The 19,896-nt window shown below is 54.4% G+C and overlaps 1 protein-coding gene across 1 annotated transcript in view; it reads right to left on the bottom strand.

The window, feature by feature from the left end:
- The window catches only part of NRG2 (neuregulin 2), a gene marked incomplete at its 5' end in the record, with an annotated part of 193,791 nt that overhangs the window by 2,837 nt on the left and 171,058 nt on the right, over window positions 1–19,896 (bottom strand). The window contains 7 exons of the mRNA XM_006772480.1: window positions 319–546; window positions 1,359–1,486; window positions 1,818–1,941; window positions 4,336–4,438; window positions 8,304–8,327; window positions 13,263–13,321; window positions 19,670–19,790. Of these exons, the coding sequence (XP_006772543.1) occupies window positions 319–546; window positions 1,359–1,486; window positions 1,818–1,941; window positions 4,336–4,438; window positions 8,304–8,327; window positions 13,263–13,321; window positions 19,670–19,790 (787 nt within the window). The remainder of the gene's footprint in view (window positions 1–318; window positions 547–1,358; window positions 1,487–1,817; window positions 1,942–4,335; window positions 4,439–8,303; window positions 8,328–13,262; window positions 13,322–19,669; window positions 19,791–19,896) is intronic.

The raw sequence follows: 19,896 nt of genomic DNA, 5'->3' as shown, positions 1-19,896 counted from the left end.
CTGCTGGGACACGGGGTCTCTAAGTAATACCAGGGTAAGGCAATCATATGTTCTGGTTTGTTCAGGATCATCCCTGTTTGTTCCTGATGGTGCAGTGCCATTATTAATAACTCCCTCTTCTACTCTGAAAAGGGTCCTAGTAGGACAATTAAGTTCGATGGTCACTGCACACCAGGGTTCACTGGCCCAGCTCTAGATCTAGTTTGTCATTAACATGGTGATGAAACTGAGCAGATGAAGCTCTTTGGAATGTCTCTGAGGTGCTGTAAGGGTCAGCCCTGGTCAGTGGTGGGCATAGGTCACGGGGTAGGAACTGACCTCTCGCTGTGTGGAGAGTCACGCAGGGAGTCTATGGAGTCATGGTAAGGAGGCACAGTGGCCCTGCGCTGCTCTTCCAGGCTGTAGGCTGCTGCCCGCCGTGCTCGGGCCTCCACGCATGCTGGGCTGTTGCACTTGCTGGTACCCACTGATGACAGCATGATGCCCGACTGGGAGTCGGAGGTCAGGCTCTCAGAACGTTCCAGGCTCCATGTGTGGCTCTCATGCCTGAAGAAGCCAGGATGGAGTCAGGTGGGGGTCAGGAAGGGGCAAGGCAGCACATTAGATATGGTCCTAGGCCCATCCCCTCCCTGGTTCTTCATTCCATCTCAGGCTCCCCTAGCTCACTGCCCTTCTCCACTCGGGAGGTGATGTGTAGTATCACTAATGCCCCACCCAAGCATAGGGAGGAGGAGGGCTGGGTCCTGTGGATGGATGAGCTGCAGCATGCACAGGCCTCTTCCCTTCCTCCCTGCAACCCCCCACCCCCACCTTCCACTCCCATGGACCAATCTCGGGAGCTCAGCCCCAGTGGCCAGTACAAGGGAGCCTGCCTATGCCATGCTGGAGCCCAGGGAAGAAAAGGGCCATGTTATCTCTGAGCTGTGTGAGCCTTTGTGCTTGTGTGGACAGTCTCTTCGACCTCTGGACAGAGGCTAAGGTGGATTAGGGTCCTGTGGGCAAACCCAGGAGAGGGCATTAAATAGCTCTGGGCAGTTGAGTGAGTTGTCACTTTATGCCAGAGAAAGTGGTGCTAATGAGGCCCAAACAAAACTAAACGTTAGGTGGGAGTGCAGCAATGCCATTGCTCCTCTGGGGCTGGTTTAGGAAAAGGGAATCTGGTCCCCTGAACATCTGGATGAACAGTGGCTGTGGGTTCTGATTTGGGGCCCCCACCCCCACTCAGAGGGACTCTCAATACAGAGCCTGGCTGGGATTTCTGTGTGTCCCAGGCAGGTGTGTGATGCATGTGTCCTCGCTCTCTGTGGGTGCAGGTACAGGAGTCTACATGTCTCTGTGGGGACCTTGGTGGTGCCCACCTGTGGCTGGAAGTGGGTGTGGCTGTAGAGCAGTGGTGAGACGGAGAACAGGAGTGGCTCCCAGAGAAGGTGGTCTCGGTTTCCCTTCGGATGACGTGGTCCGTGGCTGGCACGTTCTTGGAGATATACTGGAACAGAGAGTTGGGCAGGAATTAGTGACAGGTGGCCACGTTGGGCCTCCGAAGTGAGGCACTAAACTCCAGGTTTGGGGGGAGGGGCTTGTTCACTGGATCAGTGACTCGGTGCTGGGGCAGCAATGGCCCCTGCAAATCAACCCCTGCCTGACTTTTCTTAAAGAAGTGGGCAAAGTGAGGCCAGCCAGCCTGGTGGGGCAAGACGATGCTAGCAAGCAAGGCTGAGCATGGGAGGGCTGGCTGCTGTCCTGGCTCATCCTTTAGGGGCACCAGAAGGCTGGCTGTACAGGGAGGGCTCAGAGGGAGACCTGGGAATACCACTCACATCTGCCATCTGGATCTCCTCGGGGTCCAGCCGGGGGTGGCTGGGTCCATTCGCCAGGCTCCGGTTCTGATGGGCTGGACACATGTTCTGCCGGAGGTGGTTGTGCACCTGCTTCCGCTGTTTTCTGCACAGGGGAAGGGTGCGTTGGCCTGGCATGCCCCCACACAATGCGTGAGCTCCCCTCACTGCCCCTCCAGTGAGACTCGTCTCCTCTCCTGCCCTGCTCAGGCTGCCCTCAGCCAGGACCCTCCAATTTGTCCCCCACACCATCACCACCAGCCTGAATTCAGCAGCACCTGAGTGTAGTGGTAAGGAGTTTTGGCTCTGCTGAGAGAGTAGAACTCCACTACTTTCTAGCTGTGTAAACCTGGGCAAGTTACTTAAATTCTCCATGTTTCACTTTCCTCATCTGTAACATGGGGTGATCATTTACCCACCCCAAATACCCCTGAGGATTAAGAGTAGATAAAATCTTCAAGCACAGCGGTGGCCCACTCACCCAAGCATTAATTCATTCAGTATTTATAGGCTTTTTACTATGTGCCAGATGCTACGTTGGCGCAGAGGAGACAGACAGGGTCCCTGCCCTCATAGAGCTTGCAGATCAGGAGGGCAGGCCAACGATTAACATATAAACAAAGACATGAACACGATACTTTCAGCAGAGTGTTCTGAAGAAAATAAGAGTGCTGTGGTCAGGGAGTTGAGGCCTGGGGGGCTACTTCACTTTGGTATATAGTAAGTGCTCATTACATTTGTATTAAAATCAACCAGTCTCGTCGTGCCACTCCCCTGTTTAAAACCCTTCCTTGGCCTCAGGTCCCGTTTCTCTCCCCAGCTCTGTCTCACTGGCCACTTCCCACCCCAGCTTGCTGCAACCTTGGGGCTTGTTTCTGATCCTCCACTATGCCTGCCCTCTCTGGCCTCTGGGCCTTTGCACATATTATTACATCCAACACGAGCACATTCCCTTTCCCTTCACCTGCTACCTCCTGCTCATCTCTCAGGCCCGGCCTAATTGCTCCTCCAGGGAAACCCTCCTGCCCTCCAGTTGAGTTTAGGTCCTCCTGAAATGTGTCCTGTGACACTGGACCTCGTGCTTAGGGCACTGGCCATGTTCCTGGTGCAGGGCCTGGTGTCTACAAAGTATTGAATAAAAGTTTCTTGAGAAGATGAGGAAGCGCAGTGGGGTTAGAACAGGAAGCTTGCTTTCCCCCCAATTTGTGGCCTCAATTTTCCTATTTGGGCCCCTCCCTGAGCCCCCTAACTCCCTCCATGCCTCCCTCTGACCTTCCTGGTCCTGGACTCATCCAGCACAAGGCTGGCTGGGTCATAGATTCCATATAAGGGTAGCCGGGTCCAGGACCCAGGGGCTCAGTCCCCCAAATGGTGGCTATGCCCAGACTCTTGCTCTCCAGATAAGAATGCAACAGATCTATCATTTTTCTGCATGACATTACAACTTTTGTTGGCTCCCCGGCTCCCCATTACCTGCAGGGTAAATCCCGCCTCCCTAGATTGGCATTCAAGGCCCTATGGTGCCATCTGGGTTCCAGCTATTTTATCTTGACCCCAGTCCTTTGCACCAATTGGTCTGGTTGCTAGTTGCTAGTCCCCGCGTATGCTCCAGGAACATAGCTGACCCTCTCCTGCATTTGCCGTTTAGCTGGCACTGACTACTGGGCTGCTCTTTTCTTCCCCTTGCCCTGAGGTTCACCCCCACCTTTCCTCTGCCTAGGGGTGGCCCAACCCAACTTCTCTGTGTTCTTGCCTGGACTGGTCCCAGGTGGGACCAGGCACTGCCTTGTGAGATCTCTTTTTACCTCGGGAATGTACCCTTCCTCTCTGCACTTCCCCACCCCCTAAAACTGCCTAATGTGTGCCTATGTGACAGGGTAGATGCCCCCTCATAGCATCCTCTGCGGTACATACGAGGATCATTGCCATTTTATAGAGGAGGACTCAGATTCATCAATTTGCTCAGGGTCACATGGGAAATGGCAGAGCTGGATTCAAACCCAGATCCGTCTTCGTATAATGCCTGTGCTCATGACCATTCCTGTTCAGTCCTCTGAGGCCTGTCTCCCCCATCTCTGTTCCTGCCTCTTGGTCTAGCCCAGTGATGGCGAACCTTTTGAGCTTAGCATGTAAGCATTTTGAAAAACCCTAACTTAACTCTGGTGCTGTGTCACATATAGAAATTTTTTGATATTTGCAGCCATAGTAAAACAAAGACTTATATTTTTGATATTTATTTTATATATTTAAATGCCATTTAACAAAGAAAAATCAACCAAAAAAATGAGTCCGTGTGTCACCTCTGACACGCATGTCATAGGTTTGCCATCACTGGTCTAGCCCTCTGGCCCCACAGGAACTGCAGAAGGCAGTTGGGGTATGAAGGTGTGAGTGGGGTAGGCCAGGCACCATGGGTGGTGGGGAGAAGAGCCTGGCCTCTCAGAGCTGTCTGTGAGCCCAGCCCTGGCTTGGCCTGCCCGGCTCAGTGCCCGACACTCACTTGGTCTTGCAGTAGGCGACCACGCAGACGATGCCCACAACAAGCAGAGCCACGCAGATGCCAGTGATAGTCAGGACCCTCTTCTGGTACAGCTCCTCAGCTTCTGCAGAGGCAGGGGGTGTGAGGGAGCTGGGCAGGAGGTGGACCTGTGGTGACAGTGGCGCAGACACCCCCTGCCCCCAAAGCCTTGCTCTCTCCAGCTCAGGTCCTGCCCAGCTCCTGTCCCTCCCCAGCAGTCTCCTACCTCCTGCCTCCCGCCCCGCCGCCCCCCCTTTCCTTCTGCTCCCTGGAACTCCACCCACCTGTGGATCTGGGCACAAGTGACTATGCCCATATTCACCTTCCCAAACCCCACACCCTGCCCGAGGCACGTGAGTGGAAAATGCAGGAGAATGAGGAGATGGAGGCAAAGTCCCAAGGCCATAGAGGAGGGCAACCCAGCTTGGCCAACAACCCTGCCCTGTCCCATTATGGCCTAGGGGCGGCAAAGGACCTTGATGGGCTGGGGAAGCTGTTTTTAATGGTGGCAAACATGGCAACTCTGGGCAGAGGCCTATCCTGCTACAGTGGCTTCTCTAAGAAGATGGAAAGTGGTTTGTTCTGGGCTGGTGGTAGGACCTCTGACCCAGAGGCTGGACAGAACAGACCAGGCCCACGGGGAAAGGCCGTTGTTCACCCTTGCAGCCAGGTCAGGGTTGCAGCCCTGCCGGTGCCGGCCCTCCCCACCTGTGGCTGTGAGAGGCCACCAGGGGCAGCACAGCCCTGTGCTTCAGGACAGTCCCCGGCTCCAGGCACAGTCCCGCCCTTTCTGAGGGGCTGAGCTAGGCTAGGCCGCAGACAGACCCGACTAGCTCCTCCACCTCCCACTCCTTGGGGGAGTGCCCTCTCCCTTCTAGAACAGAGAAAGCAGGAGGAAGGAAAGGAAAAAGGTGACAGTACCAGCCAGTCAAGGCATACAGCCTAGATCAGCCGTGGGCAAACTACGGCCCGTGGGCCGGATCCGGTCCGTTTGAAATGAATAAAACTAAAAAAAAAAAAAAAAAAGACCATACCCTTTTATATAATGATGTTTACTTTGAATTTATATTAGTTCACACAAACACTCCATCCATGCTTTTGTTCCGGCCCTACAGTCCAGTTTAAGAACCCATTGTGGCCCTCGAGTCAAAAAGTTTGCCCACCCCTGGCCTAGATACTCCACCTGCCCCACCTGCACCTACTGGCTGGCCCTTCCACATGGCTCCTCTCCTGCCAGCACAGGGATAAGTGAAGGCTGGACCCCAAAGCCTTGGGGGAGCCATGGAAAATTTCCCTAAGCCCTCGGCTTGCTGCACCTCCTGTGGCAAAGGTATACCCATCTGCAGACACCTGGGAGCAAACCCTCTGGACACACATACCTGTGGGTCTATGCCTATCTGAGACACAGACAGACCCCCTTCACAAAGGTGCACTCACACACATCCAGAGAAGCACATAACCACACACACACACGTGCACGTGCAATCGTGTCTGCCTACACACCATCATCTCGGGGCTCTGTGGTCTGTGTCCTGCCTCCAGTTGTCATCACCGTCCACTCCTCAGTCCTCTCCAGTCAGACATCTGTCTCCGTCACTCCTCCGAAGCCACTCTGGTCGTGGTCACTGACAACCTCTCAGCTGACTCCCTGCTGGGCCCACTCCTGTTCTCTCCAGGGTTGGCTCCCCCTGCACTGGCGTGACTGTCACAGTTGCTGCTTCCTCCTCTTCTATGTGGGCTGCAGTGCAGAAGGGCCCAGAGCTCTCAGGCTCCTTTTTTCCCCTCCACCTGCCTTCTCTCCCTTCGTGTTCTCAACCAGACTTTAAATGCCATCTGTATGCAGCTGACTCTCAAATTTTTATCTCCTGCTCTGACTTCTCCCTGAGCGCCAGACTCCTACACCCAAGGGCCATGGCCCAGCACAAGCACTGATCCCCTCATCTCTCCAAACCTGCTCCCTGCTCTTCCTATCTCTTCAGGGAAACCGCACCTTTCTTGCTTCTCAGGCCCCAAATCATCTCTGATTACTCCCTACCTTCCCGCCTACACTGGCACCCAGTCCATCAGCTAGTTCTCAGCCCTACCTCCCAAGTAGATGCTGGATCTGACCACTTCTCACCATTTCCACTGCTCCCAGCTTAGTCCCAAATGATGCCATCTCTCACCGGGACAGCTGACTGGTTTCTCTGCTTCCACTCCCCACCGCTCCCCCAACCCAATCTGTTCTCCAGCCAAAAGCCACACTGATCTACAACCATAAAGCATTTTACTTCTCACAATGGTTTCCACTGCAACTTAAATACTACTCGAAGCCTTATCATGGCCTGTGAGGCCCCAGATTACCTGGCTCCACCCTTCCTCTGAGCTCTCACCTGTGGTCCTCTTCCCCATGTCCGCTATGCTCCGGACTCGCTGGCAGTCTTGTGTCCATTGAACGAGGCCCACTCCTCCTGACTTGCTATGGCCTTGCCTCAGACATTCTCCCCCAGCTGTTTGCAGGGCTGGCTACTTTTCATGTCATTAAATGCCACCTCATTGGACAAGCCTCCCCTGACCACTTAGCTAAAGTAGCTCCCACCCCAGCTAGGCGCGATCCCATTATCTTCTTTTATTTTCTGGATGGCACTCACCACCTCCTGATAGCTTTCCAGTTTGTCTTACCGTCTGTCTCATCCTGTGAATGTGAGCACCAGAAAGGTAGGGACCCTGTGCCAGATCGCCAGACTCTGGCAAATTCCGGAGTCAGCAGATGCTTGTTGAGTTGGTGAGTGAAGGAATGTACAGACCACTGTGGCAGACACAGACGCACATTTACGTATCTCACACCTCCGCACCCTCACAGCTCCAACTGCACACACTCAACCCTTCACACCAAGGTATCCACTGCCCCCTTCCGGGTACTCACATCTGCACTGAGAGACCTAACAGATATACACACTTTCACTCTCCACAACACACACAGGCAATCCTATAGATTCACCCCTGTGCACCTGTACAGAGTTACCCCCGGCACCCTGCCACCACCACACACTGTCCAGACTCAGCCTCTCTCTCCCCACCCTGTCACAGTCAACAGGCAGGCACACTCTCACACACCGACTTTTAGCTCTGGCTTCTCCTGAGAACAGCTGATAGGGGTTGGGTGGTGGGGACACTGGGGCCTCCCCAAACGTGCCACCAGAACAGCCTTTTCATGACAGTAGGCTTCACACCACAACGGAAATCTGACAGCACAGAAGCCTCAGCCCCTCCGAGCCCGTCCTGCCCATCCCCCCATCTCTCCTGCTGTAAAACATCTGGGCACTTGCAGGGTGGAGCCTCCCAACCCAAGCCAGAGAGCTGGACAGACCGACCCTCAGAGCGCCTTCCCATCCGAGGTGTCTTCCAGGAGCCAGAACACACGAGTGGGAGGGAGGCAAGCTTCTCCACTGGGGGGCAGGAGGGAGGCTCCAGAGGCTGGCCCACCCCAGACCCTTGCTTACAGATGAACATGCGTGCCATCATGGGGGCAGATCATGGAGAGAGTGACAGCCTCAAGCAGATGACAAAGCCTGGCAGACCCAGGGCGGAGGGCAGGGATGAGAAGCAATGGAGATGGAAATGGGAGGAGGAAGGGGGACTAGGGTTAAGTGGAAAGTGCTGCCTTTCTTCACAACTCTCCAAACCAAGATGCGTGGCTTCCGGACTCCGGCTCTCCGACCCATCAGCCCCAGGCTACCATACACTGGGGCCACAGTATGTCTCCCAGGGTGCCCTGCTTTTCATGAACTTTTCGTCTCCCCCAGATAAAAGTCGTTTGATTGGACATCTTGATGGGGCCAGAGGAGAATTTTGGAATCATCTTTTTCCCATGTTTTGGAAAGGAAGCCAAACATCCAGCACACATGGAGTCAGAGGCTGTGGAGAGGGACTGTGTGGACGGGACGTAGTGATAAATGAAGGCTCCATACCCTTTAGTTCAAATCCCAGGTGCTCTGGCAGTGCAGAAGAGAAGAGGGTCAGAGAGGGGAAGGGATGGAGGGAGAGATACAGAGATGGATGGGGGAGGGGGAGGGTGGGGAAGGGGGAGAGAGAGAGAGAGAGAGAAAGAAAGAGAGAGAGAGAAACGTTGGTCAGGACTCTTCAGACACCAGCAGCCAGCCTGTGAGGTGAAAGCAGGTTAGTGGTGTCCCCTCCCAGCTTCCTGAGCCCTTTCCCTGGCACCCCATCCCCAAGAGCCCCTGACGGGTGGAAAGAGGAAATGTTAGGCTTGGCAGGCAGGGCAGGTTCTTTAGAGATGAGCTGTGGGGTTAGTACCTGGTGAGAGGCAGTTGGCATATGTCCCCGAGGAGGAAAGGTGAGTGGGGTCGGGGGTCCGAAGAGTCTGCATTCTCCCCCTCCCAGCTCCAGCACCAGGCCTTCAGCACTCTCAAGCCCCTCCTGGAAACAGCTTGCTCAGCCCCGAGCTCCTCCATGGAGCTCACTTTTCTGTTCAGAATGATGGGTGGGGCTCCCAGACTGAAACCTAGTCTCTGTCCTGCCCCCCAGACTCAGTTGGCTGCCTATCTACCAGGAGCCTGCGCACTTACACTCAGAATTTGTGGGGAGCAGGAGTGGGGAGAGGAGGAGGCTCCAGGTGGCAGGTCACTTCTCCACTTGGCATCCCCAACACCCTAGAAGCCTACAGGGGCTGGGCCTCAGGGTCTGAGCCTGATTTCGCAACTTAGCAAAGCAAACCAGAACTCTGAGAGAGACAAGTGGGCTCACTTGTGGAACACCTGTGCCCCTTAAGTGGTGGGCCAACTGCATTCTTTAAAGTGGGATCATATTGCAAATGTGCAACATGCCATACAAGGGGTAGGTAAGAGAGCCCTGCCTAAGGTGTGATCTAGCTAGAGTCTATCTAGCTCTTAGTCTCTTATCTGTTAAATGGGGGTTAGGCCTGACCATGGCATATCTGGGTAGTTTCCAACCTGGCTGTGCTTCAGGATCCTCCAGACCAATGAAATCAGGGTCTGGGGTGGGAGCCCAGGAATCTCAACAGTGTTTTTGAAAAGCTCACCTACTATTCTCATGTTGCAGCCAATTCCTATCTGCAGGCCTTGAGGCTCAGTTTTACCTCTAATTGGCTGCGTGGATGTGGGCAAGTCATCTGTCAAAAGTGCCTGCACACAGTGAGGGGTCAGATGTGAGAAGGTCAGGACAGCATGAGGCTCAGCACAGTTGCAGGGCCCAACACCATGGCCTCCCCATCTGCACTCAGTAAGCGCAGCTAGATCAGGGAGCGGGTGAACGTGTGTTTGATGTTCTCATTCCCTGTAGAGGAAGGAGAGCATGGAAGGAAGCCCTGTGCATTGTCTACCCCTGGATCTCTTTCTGCTTCCTCATGGGGATTCCAGAGGGCTCTATAGTTGGAAAAGGGCAGGAGAGCAGGGTGGCTCTGCACCAGGGACCAAGATCGTTCTGACCAAAAGAGGCTTGAGGATCCTGAGCCCTGACCCCCAGTTCCATGCAGAGACCATACCACTGAAGCCGGAACCCCAGCCCTTCCGAACATGAGCCCTCCTGTGCACTCCTGTTAGATGTGAGGTTGGGAGTGATCTTGAATGTGGTTTCTTTGCAGTCCTTTTCTTACTGCTTGGAGTAGGAGTCACCATAAGTACAGTGAGTCCATGCCTCTCCCTGGGCTAAGGAGACAGTGCAACTTTGACAAACTCAGAGTCCTCGGGAGTGACTTTCCCCGAGTAGTTAAACCTCTGGCCCCAGGGACCTTTTAGGTAACTTGAGAGAGCTCACAGTCTAGATATCAGCTATGCCTCATAAGAGAGAACAACCTAGCTTGACCATAGCACCTGGGACACTAAGATGACTGTGGTCCATAGAGCTGGCCTGGGCTCCACTTTAGACTGTTGTTTTAGATGAGGCAGCTGGGGCCCAGAGGTGCTAGAACACTTTCATAAGGTCACACAGCAAATTAGGAGGCAGAAGGGAGACTAGAGGCCAGGCCTCCAGTCTCTTGGGGCTAAACCATGGCTATTCCTGTCCACTGGGCCTCTGGGAAGGCCTGACTGGCTAGTCCTAAGGGCAATGACCACCTGGAGAAGGGAGCAGGGCTCCTAAAGCTATTTTGGAATTTTCTTCTGCACCACTCCTCTAGGAACCAAGTGGTAGCAATAACAGCAGCTTCTGGGTCTCCTGACTGTCCTTTCCTTTGAGTCAAAGGCCAGTACTGTTTAGGATGAACCAGTAGTGGCTGGTGATGTCACTGAGGGCTTGTCCAGTCACTAGGAAGGCAGTCCTGCTTCCCTCTCAGTGGGGATGAGTTCTGAGGGGCCTGTGGCTCTCCAGCCTAGCCCCAGCAAAGAAAAACAGTCTCCCACCTGTCATGTTCACTGGCTGCCACTCAGACAGGAGAAGTGGCAACACTGAGTCACAGACAGGTACTACTGAGCAGAAATTTCATATTGCCCAGTAACCATGGCAACCTGGTGCTAGCTTTCCAATAGGGCCAGGCTTAGCAGGCAATATACAAAGTCCTCATCCTGAGCATGTCTATGATACACAGCCACAGGGACCTGGACAAGGAGGCCATGATGTGGGCTCTAGAGCACATGCTTGTATGTTTGTTCATATGTCTGCAGGTGCGTGTGCTCTTTTACACGGGTTGATATATATAGATGCACAATTTTGACTCTTGGGAAGTGGAGGGGCTGTCAGTGGAAGAAGGAGAAGCTTCAACGTGCTGTTGTGACTAGAGGCTCTGATTCTGTGGCCTCTGCAAGAAGTAACCTAGTCTAGAGGCTCTCTGCAGAAAGACACTGCGCTCAGGATGTGCCGGAGGTCAGCCTCCAGGGAGCTCATGCTGGCCCTGCTGCCTAACCTGCACTCAAACAGTCATGGTAGGCAGACCCTTCATATACATAATTTCATCCTAACAGCAACCCTACAGGCAGAATTGTTAGTATCCCCATTTTACAGATGCAAAAAACAAGCACAGAGCGGTTAGGTGAGGCCCCAGAACTAGCAAGCTCCGCAACTGGCATTTTTATTCAGGTCTATCTGAAATGAAAGCCTGAACACTTAAACTAGCATCACCCACTACCTTTTTAATAATGATCTGATCGGGCACTGCATGAAGTGCTCTGGGCAGAGTGCTTGAAGAGTATAAATCCTTTACCCAAAGCTAGCAAGGTAACAGCAGTGACCCGATAACACTAGGCAGGAAGGCCTGGCGCTGCCTTTCCAGGCTCTTTTCTGAGCTCCTGGGGCCTTGCTGACCCTCCCAGCAGATCTGAGCTGAAAGCTGAAGCAGCCCAGCTGGCAGAGAAGCTTGGCCAGTGGCCGAGTTCCGGAGGCTCTGCTGCTGGCTGGGACTCCCTGTCCAGAACAGTCCACAAGTCAGGGAGGCTCTGGATCTAAAGGTGACAAGGAATAGTCCTCACTGCCTCTCTCCCATGGTGCTCAGCCTCCGCCTGGCTGCTCTGCCCCAGCCCGAGGCCCCCACCCCCCTGCCCTAAGGCCCTCCAATGGGCTGGATCTGACTCTGCAATTCTTCCTGGAGCTTGGGCTCTAGAGAATTCTGTTGGGTCACATGCCCTGCCCATAGGCTCTGCTCTTATCCCCATGGCCTTCCTCTCTGACCTCCAACTGGAGGAGCTTGGGGAGAGTGCTGCCTCCCACACGCTATTAAGATAGCTGACCATCTGGGCCGACCAGCCCTTACCTCCCTGGGGCCTCTACTTTCCTCTCCAAGACTTGGCTTCCAGGCTCCTAGAGGGAGGGAGAGGGTAGCATATTCCAGGCTTTTGTGCTGTGGCCTGAGGACCCAAACCCCCTTTTTCCAAAGGCTACCTCAGTAACCTCCTGGGTCCTTCCCTCAGCCTCTTGAACTTTAGCTGCCCATGTCCAGGCCCATCACTGTGGTTCCTAAGTCCTCCTGGGGCCCCACTGTCCTCCCTGGAGAGGAGGGGGGCAAGCAGGGGCCTATGTACTAGGAGGATGTCCTGTTTGCAGGCCAACAGACCGCTGGACCCCAAACACAGAGTCCATGGCCAGCCTGTGGCTTTTTGCTCTGCTTCACCTCCACCTGGTGGTACTTGAAAGGAACTGCTCCCAGCTCCAAATAAAACCACAATTATGGCCTCATCCTTAAGCCACAGGGCTGACATCCCACCCATCCCTCGCCCCCCGCCCCCAGCAAACCATGTACACCAGAAAACTCCAACCTCAGAAGTGGAAGAATGGAAAGGAATGAACACCTGGATGGGGACTCAGACCAGAGAGGGCCTGGCGGGAGTTGCTAGTTACCTCTCGATAACTAGCCCTTCTATCTTTTAGCATCCGCTTCAACCGCCCACCCCATCCCATAGCCATGGAAATGTCTCCAGTCTCTGGTTAACATGGAAATTATTGCCATGGGACCTGTTCTCCCTCAACACCCCCTTCTCCACACCCCCATCACCAAAAACCAAACCAAAACCAACTTTGGCTTGACCTGGAGACAGGCTTTCCGAGGACTCGTTTCCGTCAAGCACACCAGCACACACGTGCACACACTCACTGTGCGGCCCCATAGGCAGCCTGACCTCCTCAAACAGGCCTTCGGAAGCAGGTGAGGGCTCTGCAAATGCTTCTTCCTAAGCTGGCCAGGCCGCCCCACCTCAGAAGCAGTGAGGAGGCCTGAGCGGGGCTCCGGCCAGCTGCAGGGAGAATTTGGCATTACTGCACCCAGGTAGGACAGCGATGTAGAGGTGGGGTGGCAGGGGTGTATGTGTCTCCTCCGCACAGGCTTCTTGTGAGCACTGAAGGCTGAGAGGAGCCCAGGGCACCCCTGTGTCCTCCCCTAGTCTTGCTCAGCAAGGCCCCACCCCTCCCACAGGGGGAGACTGTCAGTCACCAGGGAAGAAAAGAAGTAGAAGAAAGAGACATACTGGAGAAGTTGACCATTGCGAACTGCTGACACCTGTCCCCGGTGTATCCCACAGGACACCTACCAAAAGAAAGAAAACCAGAAAGAGAGAGCCAGGATAGCAAGACACAGGCATCGCAACACCCTGGCACGGCTCCTGCCCATGCCAGCTGGGTTCCTTGCCAACGTTACCATTTGTACTGGCCTTGCCACTATGCCCCTTACCTGTAGCCCTGAACTTTAAACCCAAGGATTAGGCCAAAAATGAAAAACAAAGCAAAACAAAACAAAACAAAAAGAACTAACAAACCAAAATACAGAAAAGAAAAGAGAAACAAAACAAAACAGCCAAAGATCAAAACAACCAACACCCCTGGCCCTACGCCCTACGTCAGGGGTGGGGGGACTGCACCCGGAAGCTTTCTAAGGAGCAGGGACTCGTGTTTGTATCTTCAAACATACTTTGCTTAGGATCTGGCATGTACAATCGCAAAGGCAGTTTCTCCAAACATCTCTGTCCGAAGAATCCGTTTGGACATCTGGAGAAGGAAAAGGGGAAAAATCACAGAACAAACTGGCATCATCCGCGAGGCTCAGGTTAGAAATCAAAGTGCACAGTGATGAATGAGAAAACCAAGTTGGGCGCTGGGGCACACTTATCGCAAAAGGGGCTGGAGTCAGGGCTGGGTGGAGGGCTCGGAATTTCCTTCAAAATCTCTCTACTAGATGTGGCTCCGTAGGTGGTGGGGAGGGGAGGGAGCAGGGAGGAGGATGATACAGGGAAGCAGGGTGGGGAAACTGGGAACTTACTGCCTAATTGTCCTAATGGTCCTTGAGACTTCCCTTCTGCCCTGCCTGGGCCCCAAGAAGCCAGAACTGCAGCCCTTGGTGCCAAGCAGTCAGCAGGCAGGGTGCTGGGAGTTCTCTGGAATACCAAGTTGGGAGCCATTTCTTCTAGGCCCTGCCAAAGTGTTCTCTCCAGAGCTCTGGGCAGGGTTTCTCATCCATGAAACAGCTCCAGAAAGTTCAGAGAACCCCAGAATGCTGTTCCCAGACTGTGTACTCATGACAAAAGGGGCGTTGGAGATACCTCATCTCCTCTCTTGAAGAGGGTTCTATGGCCAAATAAGTTTAGGAAATTCATTCCCAGGCTTCCTTGTAGAGCTGCAGTGCACACCGGCATATGAAGGCTATGAAAAATTTTGTAGGAGGAAAGAACTGAATTTTCCAGTATGTCCCAAATTTATTTGACCATCGAAGTCTTTTTTTTGAGGAATCCTTGTAACCCTGTTTGGGGAAGGCTGCCCTAGAGTAGAATACACGGGGAAGCTTACTGGGGAACAGGTGAGGCTAGAGAAGAGCCAGAATTACCGGCATCCCAAAGCTGGCCTGCCAAGGCCAGGGGCAGAGCATCTGGCCTCAGGTGGCAAGTACTATGATGGGAGCTGGAGTAGGCTCCCTGGGCACCCTGAAGCCTGTTCCGCATCGGGAGCCTACTGGCTGCCTGGCACACCTGCCTTTCCCCGTGACCTGCTCCTCCATCCTTACTTGGCTCTGGTGGGTGCTCATTCTCCCATGTTGCCTCCTCTATAGCTGCAAAGCACCACCCACTCCCAGCTCCCTGAACTTGCTCTTCTGCCCAGGTAAACTTCCTTCTGCTCTTTGGCTGCCACTCTCCCCTCAAGTGAGTCCCTGTCTTGCAGATTTCTGGGAGACATGCCCAGCCCTGGTCTCAGATACCTCAGGGAGGCTTACAGACAGGGCCAAACTAACCCCAAATCCTTCTCAGAGATGGGTATGCTGCCTCGCCTCTTCTTCCTTAGGAAATGAGGTCAGCCCATCACCAGTGTCTCCTCAATAATAGGTCAGTGTTCAACATTAATCAAGAGGTGAGTGTACTCTACCTCTTAGCATTCTAGTGTATACAAATCGTCAGTATCCTCTTAAGCTTATAAGGAGGTTGTGGCCATTGGCTGTGATAGACACTCATGAAAACGCTGTGGCCCTCAATCTAGCCTGGAGGATTGGGAGTGGATGGTGAGCAGGTAGCAGAGTTTCTCTGGACCCTGACATCATCTCCCTCTGGGAGGCAGGAGGCTGGTCCCTGCAGTGGTGACGGTGTGTGTGCAGGTATACCTGGCCAATGGGCGGTGGTGAATGGCTGAAAAGTGTGTCTGGAGAAAGTGGGAGGGGCTCTAAGTGAAATTGATGTACACTCATCCTGTTGAATAGGGTGGCTGAGAGGAGCAGGCTACCACCTTGTCAGTACCTCCTTCTCTGATCCCTGGCTCTCATCCTCAACCATCCCAGCCCAGGCAGATGGAGGTCTTGGCCAAGGCTAAGGCTATGGCTTCCCAACCAGCTCCCATCAGGCTCAGCTCTTCTTCCTCAGCTCTCAGAAACTGATGTCCACGTGGGATGGGGACTCCAGGGGGAGTAGTGATTTTTCAAGCAGCAGCACCTTTGGGGGAACTTGCCCAAATGACTCTTGGAATTCGCAAAGGAACAAGAAAGAGATATGTTTGACTGTGTCCAATGTCTGAGATTAGCCTGGCTCCTGGAGACGGGGAAAACCTGTGTGTGTGTGTGTGTGTGTGTGTTAGAGAGATAATGGGGGAGGAGGGGTGCGAGGGCAGGAAGAAGCAAAGGGGACATTATTCCCAATACTGGGAGAATTTGGCATTATTGCACCATGGATGCTGTCCCTGGGATGCTCTTGGAGACCAATGATAACAGCACATCCCTGTGTCCCTGATCCCACACTCAGCCTGGACTGACCCAACTGTATCCTCATATCTTTTGTGGCCACTGAGTTGCACAACTCAAGGTGGTGCCGTGGACATGGTCTATAGCATGAACAGGCCCCCAGAGTTGTGCAATATGGTCCTAAACTTCCTGCCCTAAGAAGGTGTGTTCCCCACTGGCAGTGGGGGGATGGGCACAGTGTAGGGGTGGGGAGGACTGACACCCATGCTATTCTTTGGGCACTGGCTCCTTGGGGGGGGGGGGGGCTCCTGGACATTTCTGTTCTCTTTAGCCTTGCTTATTGAGGGTGAACTATATCTAGGAGGCTGGATTTCCCTAGAGAAGGTTCTGGGACTGAGCCTATAGCCTTTTTACCCTGCACCCAAGACCAGGTAGCAGGGTCCAGCTATTGTAGCCTATCACCCAGGAGGGGTCTGAACTCAGTGCGAGTGGCTAACTAGTAGTTCCCACTCCCATAGGGACTGACCTGGCACAGAAGCACAAGGGACAGATTAGAAGGAATGGCAGGTAGCAGCCTTCCCAGCCCTTCCTCCCAAATCATCTGCTATGACTATGGGAAGGTCTGTGCCCAGGACTGGAGAAGAGCAGGGGTGAGAGAGGGGCAGAAAGGAGAGCCCTTGGGCTATATCTGGGGTAACAGAGAGGTTGGGACACTGCCTCCCTGTTTTCCCACCCCAGCTCCCTGGCCTCAGTTTCTCCTTTTGGTAGCCTGGGGATAATGCCATGTGTGCTGCCCTCACCCAGGGGAGGGGGAGGATGAAGGATGAGGGTGCGCCCCGGCACTGGAGGGAGGGAGGAAAGGGGCTCTGGCCTCATGATGGGCGGGGTGGTGATGTGGAGAGGATGAGCAGGCACATGGGTATGGGATGGGGGAAATCACCTGGAAATGGGGTGGGGGAGCAGAAGGAATGGGGGATGAGCTGATGGGAAAGGGAGGCATGCCGCTGGTATGTGCACAGGGCTGGAAAGAGAGTCTTGTTCTGTCATCATCCCCTGAACCAGTCCCCAAGAGTCACGCACCAACCGTGCTCTACAAAACACGAAGAGAAGAGGAGAAAGCAGCAAGAGGAAGTGCAGAGACCCCTGTCTGGCCCAGACAGGAGACAGTCCCCTTGATTTGGACCCCCATTTTCCAATCCCCCTAAGTTTTCTGTTTGAAAACAAAATTCAGTATCAGGGACACTGTTTCTTTTGGATCTGAATTCCACAAAAACAGGAGGGGCGGAGTGTGCCTGCTTTCCAACACTCCCTGCAGGGCTCTGAACCAATACACAACAACAAGTGTCAGAAAACCAGGAAGGAAAACTGATTTTTATAGAAACTGGAATGAAACTGACCAGTCTAGTTTCATTATCCAAGCTAAGCGGAAATGCAAAAAAATAAAAATAAAAAGTAAACAAACAGCACAAATGGTAAGACGTGAGTCCCATTTCCTGAGTTCTCTCCTTTTTATTCCATTCAGGTGTCATCAGGAACCCCAAGAGGCCTGCCCCCCTTCCCTCCCGGCCTACCCACCCCCAGAGTGGCCTCTGGGCTCTGCCCGGCCCCCTCCCCCCTGTCCTTCTCCAGCACAGCTCTGAGGACCTGCTTTCCTGGCCAAAATCTCCGCCAGGGACGCCCCTCTCCCTTGAGGGCTCAGGGAGTCAGGGAAGTGGGTTCCAGGGCAGGTTGAGATGGGGAGGTGGTGATTCTGGGTACCAAGTTCAAGGGCTAAGCAGTGACCCCAGTGCCCTGGTGGGGAGGGGAAACAGGACATTATCTTCACAATGGCTCAGGCTCCTGCCCTCCATTCCTCTCAGATGGAGCTGGGTGGGACCCAGAGGGTCTAAAGGGTCCAGCCTTGATGGCAGGGCCCTCTGGGAACCCATTAGCTCATCCTTCTCCTTCCCAGACTAAACTCTCTAGCGGGGGTTCTGGGCCCCAAAGCCCTCCTCAGCCCCAGCACCTGCCCTGGGGGCTGAAACCTTCCCTACCTGGAGCCAGGGCTGACTTCAGTGCCTTTGCTGGATCCTTTCAAGATTCTAGGGTCCAATGGGCTAAGGAAGAGAAGACTGGTGTGTGTGTATTGGGGGGTGGTAAGCAGGGAGGGACAAGGCTAGGCTGTCTCTGGGAGGTTTTCCAGAACCCTCTGGATCTCTGTAGGTCTATTCCCAAGAGCTCAGAGCATTATCAAGGCTAGGATGCTCCCCAGGGTCTCCAGAGGTAATGTGGCGCCTCCTAGAGGCAGAGGGAGGGAAAGGATGAGGGGCTGAGTCTGGGCTTGGAACTTCCCTGGGGGACCTGCTGTTGCCATTGGCACTGTCCCCTAAGATTCAGGATCGGGGAGACGGGAAGGGGATGGCGGGAGGTAAGGGAGGAACCAGGAAGGAAGCCAGTAGAGGAGGCCGGCTGGGGTGAGAGGACAGATCTGCCCGGCAGCCCCGGCCAAGCTGGCCGCCCTGAGGGAGAGTGTGAAGGAGGCACAGGCCCGTTCTCCCTTTGTGTGGGGGGTGGTCTTTGAAGGTCCCGGGCCGGGGCTGTAGCCAGGTGGGAGAACAGGAGAGCTGAGGAATGCTGACTCTGACTTGTCTGTGGGGAGGGCACATGCCTCTCTCTGAATCTCCATCGATACTCTGGAGGCCTTTGCCCAGATGCCATGGGAATGGGGCAGCTTTGGCACCTTGCCAGACCCTAGCCTTGGGCTGCTTTGAAAACCCAAAGTTGTTAACTAGACCTCCCTCCCACTCCTGAGGATCCAGCCAGAACCTGTGCTACCCTCACCAGCCACTCCTCCTCTCCTCCTCTTGTTTCCTCCTCCTCCTCTTGCACCTGCCAGAGAACCCATCAAGGGGCGCTGTGGGTCCAGCTGCTCAGAAGGTCTGGCTGGGCCTGAACAAGCCCTCTCTGATGCCCATTCCCTCTGCCCTGTGTGTACGTGGAACAGGTGGTTCTAAGCTCCTGGGAGTCCTCCTGAGGCAGCCCTGCCTGCTGGAGAGGAGCTCTGACCTTGGGGAGGCACAGAAGGCCCAGCTGGAGCTCTTCAACCCTGACCTCCCCCATTGGGTCACACCAAGAGTGGTGTCCCCACTGGAGTCCCTTCGTCCCATAGAGAGGGACTAGGGCCAGGCAGCACCCAGGGCATATTTGGATAGTGGGGTCCTGCCAGGCAGGGAGAGTAGCCAGGTCCTGAGGTGAGCACTGGGGACAGAGCCCTCTTCTCCCCCAAGGGCTCTGGGACTCACACTCTGCCTGGCCCTGCCAGGCTCCTCACTGCTGGGGAACCCCCCCCACCCCCCCAGGGAATGTTTATCAGAACAAAGTTTGGAGAGTTGCTGAGCAATGGGGAGGGGAAGAGTTTTTTAGAGAGAGAGAGAGAGAGAGAGAGAGAACGAGCCCAATGCCCAGGTCACAGACTGGCCTCCCCATCTTCCTGAAAGGTGGTGAAGGGGTGGACATCAGGAGATGAGTGGGTAGGGGCCTGGGAAACTGGGCCTGGAGAAGCCCTGAGCCCTTTAGCGCCTACATCTCCCTGGATTCCAGGAAAGGGGGCACACATCCCTGTCTACACTCCTTGGGGACCCACTGTTAGTGGCTTGAAGCGCACTTTTCCTAGAGCCCTCCACTTCTGCCCCAGCCTGTCTTAACCTGCTCTTGCCCTCACGCCCGCCCCCACTGGTCACTTACTTGCAGGAGAGCTGGTTGATGCCCTCGATGTAGTAGCAGACGCCTCCATTGACACAATAGGACTTGGCTGTCTCGTTGCACTTCCGGGCGTGCCCCGACCAGGATGACAGAGTGGTGCTCACTGGAGGTATGAGAGACATATGCCAGTGACCCACTGAAACCACCTCTGGGCCCCAGGAACCACCGCCTGCATTGCCCATCTCAATGCTCAGAGCTCAGACAGCAGG

Source organism: Myotis davidii, unplaced genomic scaffold (genome assembly GCF_000327345.1).
Source record: "Myotis davidii unplaced genomic scaffold, ASM32734v1 scaffold545, whole genome shotgun sequence".
In the NCBI taxonomy this organism is placed as follows: Eukaryota; Metazoa; Chordata; class Mammalia; order Chiroptera; family Vespertilionidae; genus Myotis; species Myotis davidii.
This window is presented reverse-complemented; position numbering and strand designations above follow the sequence as displayed.